The following is a 20074-nucleotide window of genomic DNA, read 5'->3' on the forward strand; positions in this document are numbered from 1 at the left end:
ATCCGGCTAGTTTTTATATAAAGCAAGAGGTTAAAGTATACGCAGGAGGAAGCTGATGGACCAAGAAGTCCTCCCTAGCCAGGGGATGGTGGCACACACCTTTAAGCCCAGCACTCAGGAAGCAAAAGCAAGTACATAGTGAGTCCAGGACAGCCAAGGCTACACAGAGAAACCCTGTCTCAAGAAGACAAAAACAAAACAAAACAAGTTCTTGCTCAACAAAGTAGTCTCCCTAGAGGTGTGTGTGTGTCCTTGGGGTCGGAAGTTGGGGACAGGTGTGTGTGGAGGAACAGGAGTATTGTTCTACTCTCTAGACTAGATGTCTGAAGGGCAGGAAACCCTTTCACTTTCCCAGAACTCAACATAGAGCTTGGTTAACATTGGGAAGATGCATGGATGGATGGATAGATGGATGGATGGATGGATGGATTGATGGATGGATGGGTTGATGGATGGATGGATTGATGGATGGATGAGTTGATGGATGGATGGATTGATGGATGGATGGGTTGATGGATGGATGGGTCAATGGATGGACAGATGGATATATAAATAGGTAGATCGGTTAATAGGTGATGGATGGAAAAATTGATAGGTAGACAGTATAAATGTATGGGCATGTGGATGAATGGGTAGACAGACTGGTAGATAGGTGGATGGATGGATGGATGGATGGATGGATGAATAGAAAGTGGATTAGGAGGTAGATAAGTAGATGAGTAGGCAGGGAGATGGATAAATATATGCAAACAAATAAATGGATCTATAGATTAAGTGAATAGATGGATATATGGGTGGAAGAATGTATGTGTAGCTAAATGATGGATGGATGGACAGATGGATGGATAGATGACTGGATGGATGGATCGACATATAGTGGATAAAGAAATAAAAATACAAGGTGTTAGCAGATGGATGGGCTGATGTTTGGGCTACATGAACACGTTGTAAGTACAAGGTAGCGGATGAGGTGATTGACAGTTCAGAAGTGAGCAGCTGGATGAAGAGACAGATGTGCAGATGGATGGACTGGAGAGATGAACAGACAATCAGAAAGAGATAAGGATGGGAAAACAGGAAAGGAGAAACATATGAGGAAGGTTTATAAGCTAGGAAGTCTAGATAGTAACATTCAAGGGTTGGAGAAACTGGGAAATCTGGGCTGAGAACAATGTCCTTAGGGATCTAATACCAGCTGTGGTACTTAGCCCACTTGAGGAGTCAGGAAACGAGATACAATGTGGGAGACCCAGTGTCTACTGTTGGCCCTAATCGGTTTAGGATGATCTAGCAGATATTGCAGGGCCTACAGGAAGAACCAAGCCTGGCAGCCTTGGGACCAAAGTCCTCCACCTGCCAATTTTACCCTAGAAATTAGGGACCCACACTGTCACTATTCTGACCCCCTAAAGAGGTGACTCTTGGCCACCACAGGGATCTGAGAAGAAATCGGTATTATTAGGCGAAAAGAGCAGTGAAAAACCTCAGCAAGGCCTAGTGGCTGGAGCCGCAAAAGCCTTCCATGGTAGCGCTATCCTTTCTCCCTCCCAGCCCCAGTTTCCTCTGGGCAGGGGGCCTGGTCCCCTGGCTTCCCAGGGCTGCCCTTTGAGAACCACCTGCCCCAGCCAGCCAGAGACTTCCTGTAGCGCAAGAGATTTATGCAAACGGGCTGGGGCGGTGATGTCACCCCAAGGGGACTATCTCCCAGTGGCAGGCCCTTCGATAAAATCAGGAACTTGTGCTGGCCCTGCAATGTCAAGGGAGGGGGCTCACCCAGGGCTCCTGTAGCTCAGGGGGCAGGCCTGAGCCCTGCGTCTGACCCACGACCGTCCAGCCCCCCGACGGGGCACCTGGTCCTGAGGGGGATCCACATTGATCTCCACTGAAGCAGGGGATCTGACCAACCTGGAGCTCAGCTGGATGTTACAGGCGTGCAAAATGGAAGGGTTTCCCCTCGTCGCCCCTGTGAGTACTGGGGGTTCGCTACCAGCCCAGCCTGGGGCCTTGGGATGTGTGACCATCTGCCCACTAACCCACCAGCTCACTCGCTGTCCTCTGGCTCCCTATCAGTGGGAAGTTGGTGTTTCCTCCCCGGAGCTGCTGGTCTGAGACCCAGCGAGGGGCCATTGGCTTCCTTAGAGCATGCCCTGGCGGGCTGAGGGTTGCCGGCTGGCCCCATGGTGGGGCTGTGATCGGTGGGGCCTGAACAGCTATTTATAGATGGGTTCAGTGGCAGGCCGAGCTCTAGGGCAGGGTACTGGGCTGAAGATGGCGAGGGTGGCTACTGAGAGGCCATGGATGAGGAGATCTGGAGACTGGCTTAGGAGCCCTCGGAGGCAACAGGAGAGGTTTTAACTCATGACCTGTGGGCTCCTGAGACAAAGGCTATTAGAACTCTAAGTCATCTATGGGTCCCCAACATTCAGTTTGTGGCCGGGCATAGAAGAATGGCTGTGGATCCAAGTGTTTGGGCTTTGGGCCTACATGGATCTGAGAGTCTGGGGCAGTGACCAACACTGGCTTCTTGGCCAGGCTGGGCAAGAGTAGCACATACGGCAGAAACTACGGCAGAAACACTGCAGTTAGATCTGTGGCTAGAACTTAACTCAATAAGAAATCGGCTGAAGGATGCACTGGAACCAGAATGAGATGGAAACTGGGGCTGGAGCAAGAGGACCTGGCTGGAGTTAAGGTGGGGACAGGGACAGGGACACAAGCAGGTGGGCAGACCCCGCTGTTCCTCCTGTTTTCAGTGACAGTCGCAGCTTTAGGCAAATGGCAGCTCAGAACCCCTTTGAGAGGACCCTCTTGCTTTCTCCTACCCCTGGAGGTGTTGGGGCAGTGAGGAAAAGGCTGAGCCGGGCCTGCCTACCTGACTCAGCTTTCCTGAACTACAGACAAATCTCTTTTCTACCCCACCCAGCCTTCAAGCCCTTGGTAGCATCTTAGGCCTGACATCATAGCCAATGTCCTGCCACAGGGGCAGGCCCAGTGTGCTGCCTGGAAACCCAGGGCAGCTTCTGACCCCCTCACAGGATTGAAGATGGGCTGGCCAAACCTCACTGTCCTCACCTTTATTCTGATCCCCTTCTCCCACCTGGGACAGAGAAGATGTGGGGGCAAGCACAAGTGATGGAGGTTGTTCCAGAAGTCCACTCTGCCTCAATTAAAGCCACTGTCCCCGACCCCTGACCTCTCCTTCCTGCAGATATGGGCACAGGACAGACCTCCAACTCCTATACCAGATCCTTAGCCCCTCTCTCCAGCCTCAGAAGCCATCTCCAGTGTCTGGAATGGATGGGCTCCCAAGGTAGCCCTGGCCCATCAAGCAAGGCCACAGTAACTATTGTGCAATCCTTGGGCACACTCTGTGGGGGTGGGGAGAAGCCCAGTGACTGACGGGAAGGCTTGGGCATGCATATCCCCGTGCCCAAGCAAGTGAGAGAGGAGATGGAGGAGGCAGAGGGAGAGAAGACAGAGAAAGGAGGGAAAAAAAGACAGAGGAGGGGGAGGATGACAAGGAGGAGGGAAGAGAGAAATAACAGTGGCAGGGAGTCTCCCATGAAGGACAGTGGAGGGAGAAGGCAGAAGGGATAGTTCCTTGGTCTCCAAAACCTGCCTGGGTAACCTTTGTACAAACAAATCAACATGGCAGTCATCATGTCGGACTGTGTCTGCCCGGGAAACTAGATGGACAGAGGCTAACTAGAAGGGAAGAGGGGGAGGGGGGAGGAGTGAGGGACAGACAGTGGCAGAGGGACACAATGTAGCACCGGAGACTGGGATGTGGTTGGCTCTGAAAGGCTCTGTGAACGTACTGATGACTGGGACACAATATGAGCATGTGTGTGTCAGTATACATGTGTGGGGTGTCTGTGAGTGTGAGTAGATGTAAGACACTTGTGTGAGACATGGGGCTCACAAGAGGGTGAGCATGGCTGTGTGTGAGACGAAGACAGGAACCCAAGAGTGAGTGTGTGGACATGTGAGAGTGAGTCCCCATGGGTCTGGGTATAAGTGTGTCACAGGGAGTATCTGTACATGTGGGAGAAGGGTGAATTGATGGGAATGGGAGTGGGCAACGGGTCCCCACGGGTGTGGGTGAGCGTGGAATGGTGTAGTGGATAATAAGAGAAGAAAGGAAGGGGCTGCATGCACCCTCTTTTCAGCTCTGGTTCTGTTGACCTTTGACCTCTCTACCTCATCATTGCCTTAGCACACTGTCCTGAACTTCCTACCATCGCCTTTCCCACTATGTTCCCAAGCACTCTGGATTTGAAGCAAAGGCTAGGCAGCTCCCAGTTAGCCCCGTCAGGGAAGGTCACAGGCCTTAAACTTAGCTGAAAACCTCACTGGATCTCAACAGTTCAGGCTCTGACACCTTTCTCTCTCAGCAGCCATCAGATGATCTGGTTACTTACGAACCAGCAGAACTATACCCACGTCAAACGCATGACTACTACTCCTTGATGGGCGGCGATGGAGACAGCCATAGTGGTGAGTACATGGTCCTCCACTCCTCATCCCAGCATGCCCTGGGGCTGGAGAGAGGAAAAGACTCCTGAGGCTACTTGGAATTCTGAGAGTAAGAAGCAGGCAGCTACCTCATCCCTGCATCCCACAACATATGCCCCATCTCTGAGCATCTTCCTGTGTCAAGGGCAAATTTAGTGTCTTTCTCATTTACCTTGCCTGGTCTTTGGGAACTTTTTAAAAAATAAATTTATTTTCATACAATATATTCTTATTGTGGTTCCCTCTTCCTCAGCTCATTCCAGATTCTCTCCACCACTCAAATCCACACTTTCTCTTTCTGTCTCTCATTAGAAAACAAACAAACACTTAAAAATAAATTAAGATAAAACAAAAGAATAGGACAAAACAAACAGAAAAAAAATAGCCAAAGAAAAAGTGCAAGAAACACATATAAGCCTGGCCTACAGAGAGAGTTCTAGGACAGCCTGGTCTACAGAGAGAGTTCCAGGACAGCCTGGTCTACAGAGTGAGTTCCAGGACAGCCTGGTCCACAGAGCGAGTTCCAGGAAAGCCTGGTCTACAGAGTGAGTTCCAGGACAGCCTGGTCCACAGAGCGAGTTCCAGGACAGCCTGGTCTACAGAGAGAGTTCCAGGACAGCCTGGTCTACAGAGTGAATTCCAGGACAGCCTGGTCCACAGAGAGAGTTCCAGGACAGCCTGATCTACAGAGAGAGTTCCAGGACAGCCTGGTCTACAGAGAGAGAGTTCCAGGACAGCCTGGTCCACAGAGTGAGTTCCAGGACAGCCTGGTCTACAGAGTGAATTCCAGGACAGCCTGGTCTACAGAGAGAGTTCCAGGACAGCCAGGGCTACATAGAGAAACCTTGTCTCAGGGGGAAAAAGAAGGGAAGAAAGAAAGAAAGAAAGAAAGAAAGAAAGAAAGAAAGAAAGAAAGAAAGAGAAGCACATAAAACGCACATTCACACACACAGAAATCCCATAAAAATTCAAAGTATTGTGAGACAAAACCAAAACCAAACAAAAACAAGACAAAGCTCCAAAGCCACCATTGAGTTCATTTGTGTTGACATTCTGCATGGTTCTCCACCTAGGGAGTGCGACCTGCCCTTAAATGTGGTTTGTGCACCTAGTGAGACTCCACTGAAGAAGACTAATTTTTCCGCTGTGAGTGCTTATCAACTGGAGATAGCTTCTGGGTTAGGGATGAGGACTTCTGTCCACTTTTCCTCTCAGCACTAGGACCCCATTCGGCTTAGACCTGGGTGGCTTGGGGACTTTTTAATAAATGAGGATAGGGAGGGAGCTGAGTGGCTTGAGTAGGCCAGTGCCTTCTGGTCCAGGTGATCTGTCCTGTGCCTGTGATCTTTCCTGACCACTCTTCCTACCTCTTCTCTCTTTTCATATCCCCCTTTATCCAAAACCCCCTTTGGTGAGTCTCCCTCCCTTACCTGTGACTAACAGCCTTTCTCTATTGCTGCTTCTGAGATTTGGGACTTGGTAATTCTGTTGGCAAAAGGCTTAGCAACTTAAAAAAAATCTCTTTCAGTAGATGCCAGAGGGCCTCCAATCATGACAGCCATCTCTCCAGCCCCCGCCCCCCCCCCCCCACACCTAGTTGAACAACCCTGGGTCAAGTGAAAATCTCTGAGCATCCCCTGTTCGGCAGACACCAAGGCTGCCCAGTCTGATTGAGTGAGTAAAGAGGCCTGGCCCCAACTGTCCACCCAAAACCCAGTCTTGTTCTCTAGAAAGTCGTGGGGAGAAGGAAGAGACTCTTAGTGACTGGGCAAGGAGAGAACAGGCCACCTGAAACGAACCAAGAAGCATAGCCACCTTGTTCCAGTCTGGGGTAAGGGATTCTCCATAATGACTGCATCTGGAGATTCAAGGTCAGAGAAACGCTCAGTGCTACAGCTGAGGGGATGCTCACACCTCACAGCCACACCCACGACTGTCATGTGTGATGCCACACAGTGAAGGCTTTTTTCATTTGGAAGCCAAACCTTGAAAGCACCTTCACTGGCACTCAGCATGAAGTCTTCTGGAAGCGTGTCCTCCCGGGAGAGTCTGCCTCAAGGGCACGGGCTTCTTTCAGATGCCCCAGTGCTAGAAAAGTTTCCAAGTGCCCTCTTTTGTTCTTCTTAAACATATTCAGTGGATAAGAAATATACTCTCCCTGGGTGAAGTTCAGATAACATATGTTATCTCAGCCTACGTTATCCTTATTTCCCCCCTGACCTAGATTAAGAACCAGGTCTGAGTGACTCTGACACCATATCCATCCATCCTTCCAGCAGCAGTTGAAGGACTGGCCGAAATCCCGCTGGGTTTGAGGAGAGCTCCCCCTGGTGGCACAGGTCTCGAAAGCCCTGCGGGGTTTGGAGCCTCTTTCTCTGCAGGGCTGCTTTCTCTTTAGCCTAGTCACTGAGTTGAGATAGAGGCATTGCCTTTGGCCACCTCGGTTGGCCACCTCGGTTTGGCCATCTCGGTTTTGCCTTTATGCAGTTGCCCAAATATCTAGAAATCAGATATGGGATTGCGTCTGGGAAGATAAAGTGAGCACTTCACAGGGAGCCTGGGTTTCCCTAGCTCAGTGTTCCAATCTGGGGCAGGGCTATAGGAATGACTCCTATAGGCAGGGCTATAGGAATGTCTCCTATAGGCAGGGCTATAAGAATGACTCCTATAGGCAGGGCTATAAGAATGACTCCTATAGGCAGGGCTATAAGAATGACTCCTATAGGCAGAGTTATAGGAATGATTCATGGCACTCTATTTAAGGCATGAGCCTAGAATTCCTTCAGAGACTCCTCCAGGGTCTCTGGGTGTCCCTGTCCATCCCCAACCACTGACATCATTAGCCATCTGAGTATGGGTGCTGTCCCTGATCCCTACTGGAACTTTCTAATAGAAGACCCACAAAGAGAGTCTTCTGCCCGTCACATCTTTCAGCTGATTCTTGCCTGTCCTTTGTGTCCACACCTTAAGAAAGTGATGCTTGGTGGAATCCTAACTTCATTGACTTCACCAGCTGTGTAGCTTTGGGGCAAGCAACAGAGCCTCTCTGAGTGCCCCTTCCTCATCTGCAAAACTGAGACCATGGAAGCACCTCACAGAATTGCAATAGGTCGATGAGGTGACATGTGTCCTCTATGAAATTGTGTGTACCATGCTAAGAACAGGGCCTGGTCAGTGCTTAGTATGTGTTGTTAGCATTGCTGTACCCAAGCAAGCAGCTAGGGCAGTGGTTCTCAATCTTCTTAATACTCTGGATCCTTTAATACACTTCCTCATGTTGTGGTGACACACAATTTTTTTTGTTTCTTTATAACTCCGATTTTGCTACTGTTATGAATCCTAATATAAATATCTGATATGCAGGTATCTGATATGCAAACCCCAAAGGGGTCACTGACCTGGGTGACAACCATCCATCCATCTATCCACTCATCCATCCACTCATCCATCTACTCATCCATCCATCCATCCATCCATCCATCCATCCATCCATGAATTCATCCATCTATCCATCCATCTATTCATCCATTCATCCATCCACACACCCATCTATCCTCCATGAATTTACCCTTCTACCTAACCCACCCACCCACCTACTCACTCTCTCATCTACCCACCACACCCACACCCGTCCTTCCACTCAATTTGCACCTCCCCTCCTCTACTCATCCTTTTGTGGAAGTCCTGCTCACATGAATGTTCAGGGAAGCCGTTGAGAGGGTAATGGCTGAGCTGAAATCTGAGTGAAGAGAAAGGACCATGCATGTGAGGTGGATGAGGACAGAGAACAGCAAAAGGCCTCGACAGAGGACACGTGGCTACAGATCCTCAGGAGACAACATGAAACCAAAGTGGCCGTCAAAAGGCAGATCAAAAAAAGTTGGAAGGCCATGGAGGAGTATAAGTTGTACACTGTGTCTTCACACTTGCCAGGACAGCCCTCTGCTTCTAAGTTGTAATTCATCTTACTGGAGAGTTTTGGACAGGGAAATTACATGATCTGAATAGCCTTATGTTTGGTGAAAGTTTAAATACACTTTCTATTTTTTATATTCTCTCTCTGTGTCTCTCTGTGTGTCTCTCTCTCTGCCCACCCCTCCGTGTGTATGTGTGTGTGTGTGTGTGTGTGTGTGTGTGTGTGTAGTAAGAGAACAACTTGTGGGAGCCATCTTGCCAGCCTGAAATATATTTTAAGTGCTTAATTTTAAACTATTAAAATGACAATTGCTCAGATGCTGGAGAGAGTTTAGCAGATAAGAACACTGGCTGCTCATGCCGAGGACTCAAGCGTGGTTCCCAACTCTCTGTAACTCATGAATACCACATGTGCACATGACACATTGGCATACATGCAGACAAAACATTCGTACACATAAAACAAGTTCTCAGTGCCATAGTGAAAACCATACAGCAGTGCCTCAAGCAAAGCCTTCTCCTCTCCCACCTCCCCACTGCCAGCGACATTTGCAGAAATGTTATGCTACATGCATCATTCTTCCATCATTCTATGTATTTGGCGTCACTGGTATGTCTAGTCACCTTGCTCTAGAGAACACCTGTCTTATCCTTCAGAGCCCTGGAATCACAGGGAGTGGGGGGAGCTGCCACTTACACCATGAATTTACATGGGTACTGGGAGTTGAACCGGAATGTTCATGGTTCGATGCCCAGTGCTTTCTCCACTGAGCCAACCCCCAGTCCCACAAACATCGATGTTTGAGGGCCTTCTAGGTGTTGAGCAGAGATGAGTCAGCTCAGTCTTCCAGTGTGAGACATATATCAGTGTATGTAGGGTTTGAGGAGGAGCGTTTAACAACAAGCATTCACGAAACAATGATCACATTTCTTCAGGCTTCCCGTTGGTACATGGTAACACATCTGAACAGATGTGCCCATTGTTATGATCATATGACTAGGTCATAGCTTGGCTGAGCCTTAGAGTCTCCTTTGAATGCCTGCTCTACCTTTCCTCGGGTTTTTCAGTAATTCTGCTGAGAGGTGATAAGAGCCCAGACTGCTGTGCGGGATGTCTTAACTCCTCCATGATGACACCCACTTTGCAGAATTTTTATAAAGACAGGGTGAGCCACAGTATGCAGAAAACCTAGGCAGCATATAGCAGGTGTGCCGGGAGCTCCAGAGAGGCCATGCAGGAGCTGTGCTGTGTGGAGTTGTCTCTCTTCCTGTCTGTTCTGTGCTCTCACTGTGAGCAGCAGTTTGCTTGTGTCAAACTTCAGGGTGGAAAAGAATATCTTGTTTTCTATTAGAAATTTGAAAGCATTTCCCTACTGTCTCCTGGTCTTTATAGGTTTTTGTTGTTTGTTTGTTTTATGAAACCTGGCACCGTTCCATGCGTTCTCCTTTTCATAATCTAGATTTTTTTTTTCAGTTTTGTCTCTCTGGAAGTTCCTTTTCTTTTTTTTATCCATTTCTCCTCACCTCTCTCCATCCTTCCTCTGTCTGTCTGTCTCTGTTTGTTTCTGTCTCTCTTTCTTGGGTCTCATCATATACTCAGACTAACCTCAAACCAGTTATCCCCTGCCACAGCTTCTCAAGAGGTAGAATTAGAGCAATTTTAAATGGCCCCACGGCTGCTAGGTGGGTAACAGGCATAAGAGAGACAGGACAGGATCTCGGTGAAGGGCACTTAGGGAAAAAGATTTCCTAACTCAAGACACAGTGGAGGCTCAGACGAGAGTAGTGGCAATAGAAAGAAAATGGAATGAGCGTAAAGTTGGGGAGATGGCTCAGTAGTTAGACTGCTTGCTATGTGAGTATAAGGTTTTGAGCGCAACCCCAGCATCTACCTAAGAAGCCAGGCATAGCTAACAACTGTACCACTGTACAGTTACCACCGTAACAGCTACCAACCATACCACTGTACAGTTAGTTACCACTGTAACTCTGGCAGTCAAAACAAATCCTGAGAGCTTCCTATACAGAATAGTCAAAATGGGAGAGCGTCTGGTTTAGTTTCTTTCTCTTTCTCCTCCTCCTTCTTCTGAGATAGAGTTTCACTATGTAGCCTTGGCTGGCCTTGAACTCAATCTGTAGACCAGGCTGACCTTGCACTCACAGAGATCTGCCTGACCCCTCTCAAGTGCTGAGATTAAAAGTGTGCACCATCATGTCTGGGAGAGACTCTGCTTTAAAGAAAAGAAAGAGGTGGAGTGTGAAAGAGAAAGATAGTTGAAGTCCTCTGGCTTCTGCATGTGCACACACTCATCTGAACATCTACATGAATACACACACACACACACACACACACACACACACACACACACACCTAAAACAAAATAAAACAAACAAACAAAACTGTTAGACATAATCAGAAGTTTTGAAGGTATCACAAATATACACGTAGTATGAAATTTACCATCCTAATCTTTTATATTATTTTTGTCTATCTATCTATCCAAGTATCTATCATCTATCATCTACTATCTATCCATCATCTATCATCATCATCGATTCACCTATTGTCTGTCTGTCTGTCTGTCTGCCTGTCTGTCTGTCATCTATCTCTCTATTTGTAGTTATGTATGTGCCACAGCACAGGAATGGAGATCAGAATCAGTTCTCTCCTTCAGTCATATGGATCCTGAGGAATCAAGCAGATTGTCATGCTTGGCGGCAAGTGTCATTGTCAGGCCACCATCTAAATCATCCAAGGGTATAAAGTGTAGTAAAATGCATTCACAAAGGTTGGGCATGTGGGCATGGTGGTGTGTGCCTGTAATTTTAGCACTTGGTACGCCAAAGATAGGGGATCAGGAGCTCAAGGCCAGTGTCTAAGTGAGTTCAGGGCTAGCCTGGGTTACTAGGTCCTGTCTCAAACAAAACAAGACAAAACAAAACAAAAACACATGCACATTTTTGTGTAACCATCACCATTGTCTTGAGAACTCATTTTGCCAAGCTGAGACCCTGTGCTCCTTATACAAGTGCCCATCCTCTAACCTGACAGCCTGGCAACCTACATCCTTCTTCCTTCCTTCCTTCCTTCCTTCCTTCCTTCCTTCCTTCCTTCCTTTCTTCCTTCCTTCTTCCCTCCCTCCCTCCCTCCCTCCTTCCCTCCCTCCCTCTTCTTTTGTTTTTGTTTTGAGACAGGGTTTCTCTCTGTGCAGCCCTGGCTGTCCTAGAACTTGCTTTGTTGACCAGGCTGGCCTTGAACTCAGAGATCCCTTTACCTCTGCTTCCCAAGTGTTATAATCAAAGGTGTTCATCAACACTGCCTGACTCTACTTTCTATCTCTATGAATTTTATTACGTTAGGTGCCTCTGATAAGGGAAATCATACTGCAATTTTCCTGTTATAACCGACTTGTTTCACATAGCAGAATGTCTCAAGATTCACCATGTTGTAGCACGTGCCAGAATTTCTCTCCATTTATAGGTTGAAAGATATTTCACTGTATGAGTTCGTTTTGGAAGGCAGCTGTTCCTCCAGCCCAGACTACTATGTTTTGCTTAATGGCTCATGTGTTGACGGGTACTTCTGCTGTTTCTGCTTTCTGGCTGTGGTGAATAAAGCTGCCGTGACCATGACCGTGGGTTTACACAGTCTCCTTAGAACTTATGAATGCAGGTGTCCATGGAAGTCAGAGCATTGAATACCCTGGAGCTGGTGTTACTGGCAGTTATGAGATTCCTAATGTGGGTCCTGCTAGGACGTGAACTCAGGTTCTTTGGAAGAGCAGCGAGCACTCCTAATCACTGGGCTATCTCCTCAGCTCCTCTTTTCCTTGGAGGAGCTGATATGCTAGCTTTCATAACGGCAGCAACAGCTTTACAGGTCCGACAACAATGCACAAGTCTTCATGTGTTTAGCAACACTTGTCATTGCTTGTTGTTACTGTTGGCTTTTAGGAATCAGTAGTCATAGGGCTGGGGTTGACTCACACATCTGTGTAACCAACCACTCAACCTTCTTCCCTCCACCTATCAAACCTCCCTCCATCCACCTCACATTCACCTCTTCATCTAATAAATACACCAACTGTGCCAGGCACGGGGCTAGATGCTGTGGGATGAAGAGGATGCTGGTATGGCCATATTCAACTCTGTGTCAGGGGAAGAATTAAAACTCCAATAACCAGGATACACAGTTGAGAGAAACAAGTACCACGCGGCCTGCTGCTCTCCAGGCCTTGGCAACACGCCCACAGGCTTTTTTGGGGGAGGCTGTTCTGCAGTGGAAGTAATTTCCTAAAAAGGATTTCTTTTGGTCCCTCGTTTCTTGATTCCTCATCTCCTCTGTTTTTTTTTTTTTTTTTTTTGTTGTTGTTGTTGTTGTTTTGTTCTGTTGAGACATGGTTTCATATAGCTTATGCTGGATTTGATTTGCAAAGATTTATTTTTATTGATTTCAATTGTACACACACACACACACACACACACACACACACACACACGTGTGCTAATGTCCTCAGAGGGCAGAGGTGTTAGGTCCCCTGGAGTTGTTCTGAGCTGCCTGACATGGCTCCGGGAACTGAACTCAGGTGCTTTGGGAGAGAGTCAGTGCTCCTAATCTATGAGCCATCTCTGCAGTCCCTGATCTTCTGGTTTGAGAATACTTAGGCTCTTCTGAGGACAGCCCTGGCCTTCAGGCTGGGGTTTCTGTCCTGAGGAGATAAGGTCAGCTGAGTGACTCTTAAGGCTTGGTGTTTTGTAATCTTAATATCGCCTTGTTCTTGTTCTTCTTACAACTAAGGAAGAACACGGATGAGTGGGTGGGAACAAGAAAAGGTCAAGACAAACAGACTGACAGCTGTAGTGGTTTTCACTTTTGATCCCAGCACATGAGGCCAGCCTGGGCTGTATATCAAGACCCTGTCACAAATGGGCTCTCTTTTGGCTGGGTGAGTTACAAATGGCTGGTAGGTAGACAGAGGTTGGGTGATGGTAGCTAGCTAGGAGTATAATGGTTGAATGGATGGGTGTGTACAGACAGATGGACAGGAGCATCAGGAAAGCTCTCGGGGCCACCATAGGTCTTACTCAAAGCCTACATTACTTAACAGTAATAGCCTAGATCCCAAGAGCTGGCATGCTGTAGTAAGGATTAAAATACAGTGATCTCTGGGGTTACACAGAAGTGGGCTCAGGTCATGACACTACACTACCAGTGGCCACTGCAAACAAAAGACTTAACTTTTTTTTTTTTTTTTTAATTTTAAGATATGGTCTCCTGGTGTATACCTGGGTGTCCTGGAACTTGCTATGTAGACCAATCCGGCCACAAACTCACAGAGAGCCTCCCACCTCTGCCTCCCAAGTGCTGGGTTAAAGGCAGGACTTTAACCTCCTGAGTCACAGCTTCCTTTACTGTCAAAAGGAAGAGTTTACACTAGCATCTACCTCCTCAGAGTGGAGTGGAGGAGAGATGAAGTGGGTGACACCCTCAGCATGTTGCCTGGAAGGCTGTGAGTTAGCACAGTGAGCCCACCAAGCACTGAGACCTTCTGCATGGTGGGTGCCTTGCCTACAGGATGAAGAAAGTGGACATGGAGCTGTTACAGATATGCAAATAACATGATAGTCTTCTGTAAAGAGCTTCGAGTTGTGCTAATGACACATGGGTGCCCTCTAGGCAGAAGGCAAGGTGACACAATAAAGGGACCAAAGTTAAACACTATTCACAAAGAGTTGTCCAAGCTGGCTACGGTGGCACGTGTCTGTAACCCTGGCACTTCAGATGTAGACACACGAGTATCCAGAATTCAAGATCATCCTTTGCTACACAGCAAGTCTTGGGTTAGCCTGTGCTACATGAGACTGTCTCAGAAGGAAGGAGGGAGCGAGGGAGAGAGGGAGGGAGGGAGGGAGGGAGGAAGGAAAGAAGGAAAGAAGAAGGAAAGAAGGAAAGAAGGAAAGAAAGAAAGACAGTGACAGAGCAAAAGAGAAAAGAAAAGAAAAAGAAAAGAGTTATCTAGAGCCAAGCATGATGGCCCATAGGTTCTGGACCAGCCTAAGCTATAGAGTGAAACATGAGAAATGAGGTTCAGGAGGCCAGAAAGGCTGACCTTTGCTCTCTGAATCATTTCTTGGACGTTCTTTCTGGGAGCCCCATATTTGGAATGAGTTTGCTACCAGACTGTTGGTTACATAATTGCCTGGGCACCCAAATCAAGGAGAAAGGTGAGGTTTTGAAACAGTTGTAGCTCAGGGCGTCCCAGCCCTCGCCTTCAGGAAACTGAGAGCAGGGAGCAGAGTCCCACATTTCCCCACAGTGCTTCCTTCACACTGCTGTCATCCACGCTGCTTCAGGCTACGAGCTAGTAGAGGTGGGGAGGGGCCAGAGTTAGGTCAGACGCCTCTCAGCTCTAGAGAACAGCGAACAAACGTTCACAGTTCCTGTCCCTGGAGCTGGAATGGGCCGAGGGAGGACAGGGGAAGGTAAATGGTGACCAAGAGGAACCTGGGTCCGCAATCTAAATCACAGAGCCCCATTCTGTCCTTTTGGGTTTAGTGACCTTTGTTTTTGGTCCTGGAACTCAAACCCAGGACCTCGTTCATGAGAGGCAAGTGACTCTACCACTGTGCTATAGCCCTGGGCTTTTTGTTTTCGTTTTGAGATGAGATCTTGCTTTCTAGCCCAAGATGGCCTCAAACTTTTTATTATTGCTTATTTATGTTTCCCTCTCTGTCTCTGTGCCTGTGGGTCTGTTGCATGTGTGTGCATGTGTATGCTTTAGGAGTCCAGAAGAGGGCGTCGTTGAATCTTCTGGAGCTGGAGTTACAGGAGGTTGTGAGTTGCCATGTGGTTCCTGGGAACTCTGGTTTTCTGCTCTTAACCACTGAGCTACCTCTCCAGACTCAGGCCTCAGACCTTTGCTTTGAGTTAGGATTTCATTATATCGACATGGCCTGAATTCACCATGCAGACCAGGGTGGTCTTGAACTCACAGAGATGTCTCTGCCTCTGCTTCTGGAGTGCTGGCATTAAAGGCATCTATTTTGTGATTGTGGAAGTTACAGATGTGCTGGCACAGGCTCTTTAGGACAAGTATGAGTGTGGTGGGAGTAAATGTTCTTCTTTTGTACCCTGGTCTATCCTAAGCACTCCCCGGGCATCAGATAGCTCATTGACCCCTTCACAGTGTATAGGTAAAATGGGTATAAACTATTATACCACTCAGATGAGGAAACTGAGGCCTAGGAGCATGTAGTTATAAATGCATCCCGGGTTTGTCTGCAGCTCCAAGGCATGCACTTTCTCTTCTGTGCCGCAGTCTCCTAGAGATGGGTCCTGCTACCTGGCTCAGGAGATATGGCACGTGGACAGAGCCTTGGTAACAACTGTTTAAGTGGGGTTATCAGGCTCAGTGGAAAAAAATGTTTAGGCCCACACAGCCCAGCACCGCTTAGCAGGACAAGAAAGCTAGAGCCAGGCATGTAAGCCCAAACCTCAAAAGTCTAAGTCTGGATGACCACGAGTTCACCTCAAAAACCCAAGAACAAGGATGAGTGAACAGCTCAGTAGATAAAGGCATATACTGCCCCTACCTGAGTTTGCTCTTGGGACCCCTGAGGTGGAAGGAGGGAACAGACTCCTCTTTTACAAAAAAGAGTCCTGTGACACTGGTACATAGCTGGAAAGCATATGTCAAGAGGATGTGGAAGTGAGGATGTGTTTGTGTGAGAGACAAAGAAAAAACAAGATCAAAGGTGTGCATGTCTGTGTGTGTACACGTGCACCCATGTACACATGTGCATAGTTACTGGAGGGCTTCCCCTGTCTCAGCGCCTTCCACACTCCTTAGGCCACATGAGGAAATCCCTCTCTCTCTCTCTCTCTCTCTCTCTCTCTCTCTCTCTCTCTCTCTCTCTCAATTTATTTATTTATTTTATGTATGAGTACACTGTAGCTGTCTTCAGACACACCAGAAGAGGGCATCAGATCCCATTACAGATGCTTGTGAGTCACTATGTGGTTGCTGGGAATGGAACTCAGGCCCTCTGGAAGAGCAGTCAGTGCTCTTAACAGCTGAGCCATCTCTCCAGTCCGGAAATCCCTCTTGTAAGAGGGATTTTTTTTTCCTTTCTTCTTCTTAAATTTATTTATTTATTTATTTATTTATGCGTGTATGTGCTTGTGTGCAACAGCCCGCTGAACTCAGGTCATCATGCTTAGTGGTGAGAGCTTTTACCGTCCCTAGCTCCATGCTATACTTTCTTTTGGACCCCAAATTGTGCTCAAAAGTCCCTCAGATAGGCTGTAACTTTTGTTCCTGGAAAAGGTGCAGGGAGAAACCACATCACAGATTTTCCCAGGGCTATGCGGCTGCTTCCTGGAGTTGGGTCCACTCTTCCACTGACACCAGACACCCACGGGGGCTTTCTGGGGAAATCTCTTCCCTTCAGCCTCCTGGGAACCTGGGCGTGGCTGCCCCTGCCCGTGGTTTACAGAAACAGCGCTATAGGTTTAGACAAACTCCAGTTTGTGAGAAATGTCAACCCCGTGACTTTGCAATCATACCCTGATCATGTGACAAGGACCCATGCTTGTGACTTTAGGTAGTCAGGAGCCTGTGGAAGGTCACAGAAGCAGGAAAAGCAAACAGTTTTCCAAGGCCTGTTGTGAGTCTAGGGTGTGAGTTTATGTGCATTCTCCCAATGGCAATTCTACCTATTTTGTAGGTGGGTCTACTGAGGCCAGAGAGGCCTAGGCTTGTGCTGAGGTCACACAGCCAACAAATGGCAAAGCCAGGATTCAGATTAGGGCTCAGAAGCCTGTGTCTCTGGGCCCAGTCAGGAAGCAGAATCTAGAATGACTGCTGACAACAACTCCAGGCATGACTGTTGTTAGGGGCTTTAATATAGGCATGTTAGGAAACCCCTCTAAGCCTCAGAGTCCTTTCTATAAAGCAGCAGTGGAGTAAGTGAACATCACAGGAGATGACTAATGTACCCTCTGCCCAGCCTGAATGACTATTTTGTGTTATTATATCCTCTCCCTGCCCTGGCACCTTGGCTCATGATCTCCTCCCTGGCTTTCTCTGCAGACCATTACTGGGATTTCTCCGCACACCATGTACACAATGAGTTTGAGACCTTCCCTGACAACCACTTCACGGAGCTGCAGAGTGTGCAGCCCCCGCAGTTACAGCAGCTCTACCGCCACATGGAGCTGGAGCAGATGCATGTCCTCGATACCCCCATGGCACCACCCCACGCCAGCCTCGGTCACCAGGTGTGTGCTGCTGGCTGTCCTCCATCCCCCAGACCTCCAGGCCTGTGGTGAGGCATGGAACCTTCACAGGAAGCTGACATAGGCTCTTACTCAACGTGGCTTCCTGCTCTACAGGGCCAACGGCAGCTGGTACCCTAACGGCTGTGCTGACCTCCCGTCTGACCTTAGGAACCCACACCTTTATCTCACAGAGGATGGACAGACCCCATATGATTCACTAGCCCTCAGCCATCTTCTCCTACCCCATTCCTGTTTGTGGCCCTCAGGGTCCCACTGACTGCAGTCCCCATTTACTGTCTCTTCACGTACCCAGAATCTGAGTCACTAAATGCTAGCCTCTACTGACTCCCTGGCTCCCTACTGATCTTCATTGCTGACTGTTATCTGCTCCAGGGACCCTAACCCCGACCATTGACCCCTGCCATCGCTCACTGGCCTCTGCTGCTCTTTCCCCTGCCCGTCACCCCCTTATTAAGGCTCACTCACTTCCGTAGTAAGCCCCAGCTCATTGCCCCCCAGACCCTCCCCTCTATTCCTAGTTCACTGCCAGGCCACATGACCCCTCTGCATGCATGAAGATAAAGCATACCTTCATCTAGCCTAAACCAGAGGCCACAGTGGGAAGGAAGTATGGTAGGCTCAATCACTAGCAACCCACTGTACCGTGACCTGCACCCCTAAGTCTTGGCCCAGACTGACCCCTAGTTTTCCTTTCTCAGTCCTCGTGCCTGCTGACCCCTCCTGCAGCCCTGGGCTACCCCTTATTGACGTCAAGCCCTTCCTTTCCTTTGCAGGTTCCCTACATGTCCCGGATGTGCTTCCCTTATCCATCCTCATCCCCAGCCCACCAGCAGAGCTCAGATGAGGAGGAGGGTGAGAGGCAGAGTCCTCCACTGGAGGTGTCTGATGGAGAAGCTGATGGCTTGGAGCCTGGGCCAGGCCTTCTGCACGGGGAGACAGGTAGGGTCCAGCCCCAGAGCCAGCTGGCCCTAGCTGCATTTACATTTATGTACCTTGCATATTCCTAGCCAAGGCCAAATGACCTAGCAGCTTTGTTCCCGGTGTGTGTGTGTGTGTGTGTGTGTGTGTGTGTGTGCCCACAAGCACGTGCATGTTTGTGGATGCTTCTCTACCTGTATAGGTTTCTAAGTCTGTCTGTGTTGTGAGTGAAGGGCATCTTTTCAAAGTGCGTGAGAGTCTGTGTGTGTGCATCAGTATTGTGTGAGTGTGTGAATGGGAGACTCTATGTGTATATTCAAAGGCCTGGGTGTGTACAGCACTGTGAGTGTGGGGCTTGTAAGCATGTAAGGGCCTGTGAGTGTATGAGGTCATATATGTGAGTACCTGTGAATGTATAAAGGCCTATGCATGTGTGAGGGCCTGTGGGTGTGTGTAACATCCTGTGAGTGCGTGTGGGTCTATGAGTGTGTGAGGTCATGTGTGTGAGTACCTGCATGTGAAGGCCCGTGAAAGGACCTGTGGATAGGCATGTAGCTATGTGAGAGCAGATATGGATATATGTAAGTGCAACACGTTGGTACGAGGACTTGTATACATGGAGGGGTGTGCACATGAGTGGGAGTGTGTGCTTGTACCCACCGTGGCCCGGAGGAGCTGCTGGGAGAGTCCCCGCAAAGTCCTTGCATCCTGTCCACACCCCACTTGGTTGCCCATCTCCCACAGGCAGCAAGAAGAAGATTCGCCTGTACCAGTTCCTGTTGGACCTGCTGCGAAGCGGCGACATGAAGGACAGCATCTGGTGGGTGGACAAGGACAAAGGTACCTTCCAGTTCTCGTCCAAGCACAAGGAAGCGCTGGCGCACCGCTGGGGCATCCAGAAGGGCAACCGCAAGAAGATGACCTACCAGAAGATGGCGCGCGCGCTGCGCAACTACGGCAAGACGGGCGAGGTGAAGAAAGTCAAGAAGAAGCTCACCTACCAGTTCAGCGGCGAGGTGCTGGGCCGCGGGGGCCTGGCCGAGCGGCGCCTCCCGCCCCATTGATCACCCGCAGAGCCCGCCAGGCTCCCGGCCCCCGCCGGCCATAGCATTAACCTGTCGCCCGGCCCGGACACAGGGAGGACATTCCCAGGGCCAAGGCAGGACTGGGGGCCCGGCCTCGCCCTCCCATGCCCGGCCTGGCCCGCCCCGCCCGCTTCACCTCCCATCAGGACTCTAGCCCGGTCCAAGGGCCGCCTGGACCTCGGACTCCACCCGAGGTCAGCCTGGCTTAGTGGCCACGGTGCTTCCTTGGGAGTCTGGCGTCGGCACCTTTTTGTATATTGAATGCTTTTTTGAAAGCTCTTCCTCTTCCCACCTCTCCCACCCATTAACCCATGAAGACAAGTAAAGTTATTGTCAGTTA

General features: G+C 49.0%; 1 protein-coding gene across 2 annotated transcripts; it reads left to right on the forward strand.

The window, feature by feature from the left end:
• The first annotated feature begins 1699 nt into the window (after positions 1 to 1699).
• Positions 1700 to 20074, forward strand: Spi1 (Spi-1 proto-oncogene). 2 transcript variants are annotated; one of them, XM_076929245.1, is made up of 5 exons: positions 1700 to 1965; positions 4395 to 4497; positions 17523 to 17710; positions 18505 to 18670; positions 19394 to 20074. In XM_076929245.1, exons 1-5 carry the CDS (start codon positions 1921 to 1923, stop codon positions 19711 to 19713), a joined length of 822 nt encoding a protein of 273 aa, XP_076785360.1. In that variant the 5' UTR covers positions 1700 to 1920; the 3' UTR covers positions 19714 to 20074. The 2 variants fall into 2 exon arrangements, with proteins under 2 accessions (XP_076785360.1, XP_034351447.1); XM_034495556.2 differs by having other exon boundaries at positions 1703 to 1965; positions 4398 to 4497.

The sequence above is a fragment of the Arvicanthis niloticus genome, chromosome 2, assembly GCF_011762505.2.
Source record: "Arvicanthis niloticus isolate mArvNil1 chromosome 2, mArvNil1.pat.X, whole genome shotgun sequence".
NCBI lineage: Eukaryota > Metazoa > Chordata > Mammalia > Rodentia > Muridae > Arvicanthis > Arvicanthis niloticus.